Source organism: Otolemur garnettii, unplaced genomic scaffold, assembly GCF_000181295.1.
Source record: "Otolemur garnettii isolate 467f Iridium unplaced genomic scaffold, OtoGar3 scaffold00100, whole genome shotgun sequence".
NCBI lineage: Eukaryota > Metazoa > Chordata > Mammalia > Primates > Galagidae > Otolemur > Otolemur garnettii.
Genome location: NW_003852495.1, coordinates 5271064 through 5278891, shown reverse-complemented (window position 1 = coordinate 5278891; position 7828 = coordinate 5271064). Strand labels below are relative to the sequence as shown.

Sequence of the window (7828 nt, the reverse complement as noted above, 5' to 3'; positions counted from 1 at the left end):
GGGGCCGGGCACTGCTGCTGCTCTTGTTCTCAAGCCCAACTCGCTCCTGTCCCACCCGCAGACAAGGAGGGAGGGCTCACACGTGGGTCTCAGAGCTCGGAAGGCATCTGGGGGACAGCTGAGGCCCACAGGAGGGGGCGGCCACCAGGCAGCAGTGGAGCCTGCCTTAGAAGCTGCGACGCCAGCCCTCAGTCCTCTGTGCAGGTACACCAGGCCACCTCCCAGGGTGAAGACAGAACGTAGGCCTGCAGGTCCCAGAAGCTGGGAGGCCTCCAGATTTCTGAGACTCTGAGGGGGGAAGGAGGGCAGAGAGAATTCAGAACTTCGTGGGGCCCAGCAGTATGTGTTTCTCTTGGAAATGGGCCTTGGCCTCTTGAGTTCACTCCCCTGCCCTGAATTCCCTGGCAAGAGGACCTGCTAGTGGAAAACCGGCAGGGCAGGCAGGAGCCATGGGGGTGTGGATGTGATGGGGGACTGTGGTGGGGGGCAGTCAAAGGGGGTCCACCACAGAGGGCCCAAGGGTCATGGATGTGATCTTAGCACATCCAGGGGGCACCTAGACAGGAGCTCAGGGAACTAATCACTGGTGTGGAGAGGAGCCACAGAAAGAGGGACTCACCTCTTGGCGCTGCCAGATGTCTCTGAGGCTCAGAAGTCCCCTCACTGGGCTGGTGGAGGATGCCCGGGTTGGGCAGTGAGCCGGAAGGGAAAGAAGGGCGGGGGACAGGGCCATTAGCCTAAGGCACTAGCAGCTTGGGTGAGCAGCTAATGGGGCATCTGGGCTGGAGCTGAAGCCGCCCAGAAAGAGATGAGGGGCTGAGACGGTGACAGGGACACAGAAGGGGGTAAGGAGAGTAGTCTAGGTTTGGTCCAGGTGGGGTGAGGGGTGTATAGAGCCAGTACCTTGATGGAGCAGGGTTTATGGGGTATAACAAGGATACAGCCCTGTTCCCACATACACACTCGCTACGGGGGCTAGGCCTTCCCTGCTCCTGGATGAACTGACTCCTGGGCAGGCCTGTGCCTTACTGGCTCACTCCTGGACACAAAGAGTACTCTGGTGACTGTGATCACTGAAACCATCTCTGTGGTCATTCCAAGGTGTAGCTGTACAGGCTGAAGGCAGCCTTGTGTAAGGAGGTATCCCCTCGAGTCTCCCTCTCCTTTCTGGCCTTTTCTGTGCGGCAATAGGAAGAGGGAGGAGGAAGAAAGGCAGAGGACAAGCGAAGCCTCCCTTGGCCGGCAGTGGAGTGACCAGGCTATTCCTCCACTCTGTCTAGGCCAGCTCCTCCCCAAGTAGGAACACTGGGCACATTCCCTGAGGCACAGATGATGTGTGCCACCATTTGGCCACTCAGCTTCCTTCTCTTGACCCTGGGTGCCCAGCTGACCATTCACATCCCCGCTGGGGTCACCTTGTCCTTCCAAGAAGACTCGCTAAGCAAGATTTCAAATGGCTGCAAACTGGCCCTCTCAGATGCAGAAAAGAAAGCTCTCTGTCCCTATGATTCTCTGTCTATCTCTGTGCCTCTGTCTGCCCCTGCTGCCTCAGATGTGTCAGTCACCAGACCACTGTGTCCTTTCCCAATTCCAAGTGGCAGGTAGAAGCTCCTCTCTGCCTGCCCCCCAGAAGCTCCTCTCAGGGGGAGCATCACGGGCTCTCAGCATAGCAGCAGCTCCCTCCAGTGAAACTATCTCACTTCCTCTTTCTCCCTCCACACCACTAAACCGGTTCTTGCTCTCCTCTCCATGTCCTACACTCGTGGCATGTCACCTCCCCATGAAGGCAGAAGAACATGCCCCGTGTTGTTGAGCGTTTGTCTTTGGGAAACACTGGGACCTGGACAGAACTAAGAATCAGAAGGAATGCGCTGCAGAGAGTCGCTGTCCTCAGGGCTCCCTGCTGTGCCCCGCCCAGTATGTCGGGTCACCTGCTCTGAGGGACTACCTGGGTCCCTACATCCAAACTGACTCCTCTGTCCTCTGTGTTTTTCTTACGTGTGTTTATTCAGAGCACCCGTGACTCTGTAACATCAGGTGAGCTCTCCTGCTAGAATGGTGGCCTTTCGAGACAAAGATTCTAGCCTCCTCGGTCCACTGCATGTGCATAGTAGGCCCTCAGGCCCTGCGAGGACAGTGAGGTCTGGGCTGGATGGACAACTGCCTCCCAGCTTCCTGGCCACCTGCTCTTCACGCCTCAGCAATGCCTGTTGACAGCCACATCTCGTGGTCAATGGATCATGAAGTAGGTTTATGTCAGCAGCTGGGCACCTGGACAAGATGGGAAGGCACTCGATGGTTGCCAGGAGGCTGAGCCAGGCCCATCAGGCTCAGACCTGCCTTCAGCTCCCTAGAGGGGACATTGTCCTAATAGCCCGTGAGGGTCCTAGACTAGACTAGGACCCCCAAGACTGGTCTTGCCTTTTTTGTGCCCCATAACTGACCTGGTCTGGAGAAACTAGCTGGTGCTTAGGAGATGTTTGTGGAATGAATGAAGGGATGGTTGAATGACAGTGGCCCTCATTTGGGTACAGAAACCACAAAACTCTCCTTCTCTCAATTCGTGAAGTCTCACACCTTCCTCCAGAAAAGTGAATGGTGCTCACAAGAAATCGCCTGGGAACAAAGCGGATGGCTGGGGAAATCCGGGACTCACCCACAGTTTTAAGAGTAGCCACTCTCACATTGGGCAGACATGAGAAAGGAAGGTGGCACTCTGGGGCCACCTGCCATGGGCCGGGAGCTGTGCACTCATCGCCTTGGCGACTGGTGAATTGCAGGTTTCTGGTCTCTGGCAGAGCAGGTGAATGAGTGAGAGGTTAAAGCTGAGAAGTGGCGGGGGGGGGGGGCACTTAAATGGAAAGTTTGAATCAGTGAAAATAATAGGGAACGGCGTGGGGTGGGGGGCATGGGGCACAGCAGTGAACGACAGAAAGGCAGTGAGGTTCCTCAGGGCAGCTCCAAGACATTTTTTTTTTGGCAGCTGTGGGTCGTGAAAGAGCTCTCTTGGTTCACTTTTGAGAAGAGCTGTGAGTATTGAATGGCTTCCCCTTTTGTACATTCTTCAAGAAATGCAAATAAAAGATGGGAGTTGTTGGCGGCACCTGTGACTCAGTGAGTAGGGCCCCATATATGGAGGGCGGCAGGTTCAAACCCGGCTACAACATAAAAATAGCCAGGCGTTGTGGCATGTGCCTGTAGTCCCAGCTACTTGGGAGGCTAAGGCAAGAGAATCACCTAACCCCGGGAATTGGAGGTTGCTGTGAGCTGTGTGATGCCACAGCACTCTACCGAGGGTGATAGAATGAGACTCTGTCTCTACAAAAATAAATAAATAAATAAATAAAGATGGGAGTTTCTTTTTTAGGAGCTTTTGGCTTTGTTGCTAGGTCTCTTCTAAGGTGCCTTTAGCATATGTAAGATTATTTCACACTCCTTATCTTGAACCACCCTTGTGGAGGTAGTGGCATCTCCATTTTACAGACCAAGAAACTGAGGCCCAGGTGAGCTGGTGAACTCTGTCCACGGTCACTTGGCTGGTCAAATAGAAGAACCAAGATCAGACACATGCTTGTCAGCCCGCAGACGCCCGTGCACTTCCCTAACAAGGCAGCAGACTCTCCCAGCTGCTGATTTGATGACAAAATTGCTGTGACTCTTTTCCTCCCCCATGCAGCCCCCCACGATGCCTTCCTCGTCTTCCCGTCTGCTCTCTCACTCCACAGACCGGAATGAGCTCACTGGGCCTTGGAGGTGTTGTCTAAGTTTTTATTTAGTACCATTTTTATTTGGTACCTCACTGTTTCTTAAACATTTATCCACACAGAGGTAGGTATCAGGCTCCCAGGCCCCTAAGGGCCGAGGCTGCTGTCCCGTGACCCCTTCCACAGAATGTCTCGCTTACATGGAGACATGTTTCCAGAGGAAGAGCCAGCTTGGGATGGTGCCTCTATCTACCCCCATTTCTGTCCTTTCCCAGGCTTTTCTCCAGAGGCAGAAATTGGGCATGAAATTAGAGGGTGGGGATGTCAGAGTAGGGGAGGGATCAAAGGGAGAGGGATGGGAAGAAGGAAAAATGATGACAAGCTGATCCTGGCAGGCACATAGCCAGCTGGAGGTAGGGCTGGAGAGGGGCAGGTGGTGGCAGATGGCCGGGGTTGGGGCAGGTGAGGCGCACGGCACGGAGCAGGTGTTCACGTAAGTTTCTGGGCAGGAAGGAGAGTGGAACAGGTCTTTTGGAGGGTTGGGTTTACCAGTGCCAAAAAGACTGGCTGTGGGCCAGGCATAAGTTTCCCCCGGGTGAGTGTGAGAGGACGGGGGCCAGGAGACACCATGGGGCAGCAGCTGAGTGTCGGTGGCTGGGGCAGCTCTGGGATCTCCCCAGCCCCTGTCCCCGCCAGGCACCTTTGCCACAGCCAGTTTGGCCATCAGTGCTTGAGAGTCACATACTCCACATTTTCCTGGACCCGAGGCCGCTGCCCAACCCCAAACTGAATCAGCTCTGAGTAGTGAATCCCTTCATCCTCAGGAGAATCCGGAGAAACGTTCTCATAGTCGCCCTGAGAAATCCACGCAGTGGTGAGCGGGGCCTCCCCACCTCCAGCCTCCTGTGGACTACCTTCCTGCCCCTCTCTCCCTGATTCCACCTCAGTCCAGAAGCTCACTTGGGGGTTTCTGTCTAGAAGCCAGCTTGTGGTTGGTGATCGAGCCTCAGCTCTGCCTGAGCAGCCCTGCCTCCCCAGCCAACCCCCAGCCTATGCCACCACCTTTGGGTAGGACAGAGGCTCCCACTCTCTCCCACTTGACCTCCCAGAGCCTGGTCCTCTTACCACTCGAGGCCTCTGCAGCACCGAATAAGTGACCATGTCACTGCTGTCTTGGTGGAACCTCTGAGCCGCTGAAGTCTCTGCATCTCTGGGGGTGTAGGGGACAGATGGACGACCATGGAGAAGCACTGCCTGTGAACTCTCCTTTCCCAGCCCCCTTAGCCCCTCAGCAGCACCCCAACCTTAGCCCCTCAGGTGAAAGTAACTAGCTGTCCCCGGAGTGCCCAGTGCGCACAGGAGCGAGTTACAGCATGTGCCACTTGGGTGAGCAGAGGCCGCTGTGCCAAGGTCTTGATCTTCACGATAAAGAACAAGACTGGACTTACACACCCCTGACTTGAAAAACACAGTCAATTTCGGAGACCATCATCTCCCCACAGGGTGGTTGGGGAGCGGGAATGAGGTGAAGAGTGCATGGTGGCACCTGGCACAGGCCAGGGCAGGCAGGTCACCCTCCCAGTATCCTCAGTACCCAGTTCCTGTTGTGTCCGTCTCAGGAAAGCGCAAAGTGGCATAGCTCACGCCATCTTCCATCACCGGGTTGCAGCATCCCACGACATGGCGGCCTTCAGAGACGGGGGCCCTTCTCACCTGGGAGAGAGGAAAGGCCAGACCTCTGAGCACTCTCGCCCAGACTCAGTCCCTTACCCCAGCCTCTGGCAGCCCAGGTCTCCCCAGAGAACAGTGTCTTGCCCTCCTTCACCGGGTCTTCTCTCCACATCACGGTGGGCCCTGCCTGTCCCCTCTCTCCAGCCTACCTTTTTATTCCTCACAAAGAAACTCTGACCACTGGAATTTTCCTGAAGCCCCTGCTGGCTCCGGATCTTCTTCCAGCTAAGGAATAAAGGCAGGTCAGTGAGGGTCTAGGGGATGGGAACAGGACCCTATGGATCCAATAGGCTGGAGGCTTTGGGTTTGAACAACCGGAACGGGCGTGCAGGCAAGGGAGAGCACCAGAGGCGGGAGGAGCTCACCTCCGCTGGAGCTTGACCCCGAAGATAACCAGAATGAGGACAGCCAGGCAGAGCCCGAGGCCCGTGGCCGCTCGCCTTCCAATGGTCTCGGGGCTATCTGGTGGAGAAAGGAGACCCCAATCAGTGAAGGGGCCATCACTGCAGGACAGGGAAGCATCTCAACTTCTCTCTGCATGCTGCCCCTTCTCACCACACATCTGCTTCGTGCACAGGAGGGTGAGGCAGAGGAAGAGGGAGAAGCTGGCCTCCGCCCTCAGACTTTTCATAGCGATAGAGGGCTTGCTCTCCGCACACACAGCAGTGACCCTCACCCTTGTACACGGGCACACCTCTTCGGGGCAGTCCGACACATTGTCAGAACTTAAAACGCACCTGTCTTTGCACCTGTCCCAGCAAGTCCATGTGTGAATATCTTATTTATTTATTTTGAGATGGAGTTTTCCTCTGTTGCCCTGGGTAGAATGCCATCGCATCACAGCTTATTGCGACCTCAAAACTCCTGGGTTTAGGCGATCCTCCTGCCTCAGCCTCCATGGGAACTATAGGCACTTGCCACAACCCCCGGCTAGTTTTTCTATTTTTAGTACAGATGGGGTCTGGCTTTTGCTCAGGCTGGTCTTGAACTCCCAAGATCAGGCAATCCACCCACCCCAGCCTCCCAGAGTGCTAGGATTCCAGGCCTGAGCCACTGGCACCTGGCTGGGAATTTAGCCTGCAACTGGCCTTCAGGTGTGCTCACAGGAGGCCCTGGGTAGACTCAGGTATGCAACATTCACACAAAGTGGCACAGTACAGCCTTGAGGAAAAGATGCAGGCCTCAGGGTGTCTGAAAAGTGGGGACTCGGAGTTCAGGACCTTATATAGTGGGTCCCATTTCACTTCCACATAACATGCTCAAGAGGTTTTCCTTTAGCACCAGGCTTTGCAGGCGACAATTTTCTAAATTTAAAGCCATGGCTACTGTTAACACATAAAATTAACCATCACTGGGTTGTAAAAGAAAAAAAAATTAAAAATAAGAAAATTAAGCCATGGCTGAAATCATTAATCTGAAAAAGTACACTAAATAAATTACATATTTCCCCTGTGTTTCCAGAATCTTTAGACACTCTGTAGACATGTGGATATGGAGCCATCGCCAGCAACTATTATTACAAGGAAAAAAGAAAAAATGTGAGCCCCACTGCCCTCTGTGTAGGGCACAGAGCCCCGCCGCAGACCTGCACAGGCATCCTGCATGGGCGGAACACCCCTGAGAGGAGCGGGGGTCCCCGGGGGAGGGGACTAGAGTTCTCAGAGATCAACAGATACCTGTTGCCCCTGGCTTACCTTTTGTGCTTTAACATTTTTTTTTTTTACCATGTGCTTGTATTAGATTTTTAAAAACCACTAAAATCGAGATGTTGAGCAAGATGGCAGACTAGAGGCATTTCCTTACCAGCCACTCGCAGTGAGACAGGGAAAGAGGACTCCAGCCACCTCTGGCTGGGGGATCCTGCCCACATGCACCACTCCCTGGGCACAGTGAAGCAGTAGGGGGTTAATAAACTGTGGCGTGTGCATAGCATGGAATACTATTCAGCCACAAAAAGATGGACACTTTACATCTTTTGTATTAACTTGGATGGAGTTGAAACACATTCTTCTTAGTAAAGTATCACAAGAATGAAAACCAAGTATCCAATGTACTCAATACTAATATGAAGCCAGTAGATCATCTAATACACACCCACACAAGAGAAAAAGTCAATTCAAGTTGGGAGGGGAGAGATTGGTGTGCTCCCACTTAATGGGCACAATGGAAGGGTATATGGCACACCTCCTCAGGGCGGGACACATCTACAAGAGAAACTCTACCTAACAAATGAAAACCTTGTAACCTAGTTGTTTGTACCCTCACCTTGTCCCCTTCTTCATAATGTCCCACCTCTGCATTTGCATAGTTCCTAAAGAAATTTTAAAAAAACACTAAAGGGCAGCACCTGTGGCTCAAAGGAGTAGGACGTCGGCCCCATACACTGGAGGTGG

At 53.8% G+C, this 7828-nt stretch overlaps 1 protein-coding gene across 2 annotated transcripts in view; it reads right to left on the bottom strand.

Annotated features, from left to right (window-relative positions):
* Window positions 1-3966: 3966 nt before the first annotated feature.
* The window catches only part of CD22 (CD22 molecule), an 11236-nt gene continuing 7374 nt past the window's right edge, over window positions 3967-7828 (bottom strand). For both annotated transcript variants that reach the window (XM_003796096.2, XM_023516904.1), the window contains 5 exons: window positions 5801-5897; window positions 5585-5660; window positions 5299-5417; window positions 4830-4914; window positions 3967-4559 (listed from right to left, as the gene is read on the bottom strand). In XM_003796096.2, coding sequence (XP_003796144.1) covers window positions 4428-4559; window positions 4830-4914; window positions 5299-5417; window positions 5585-5660; window positions 5801-5897 — 509 coding nt within the window. In that variant the 3' untranslated portion in view covers window positions 3967-4427. The remainder of the gene's footprint in view (window positions 4560-4829; window positions 4915-5298; window positions 5418-5584; window positions 5661-5800; window positions 5898-7828) is intronic.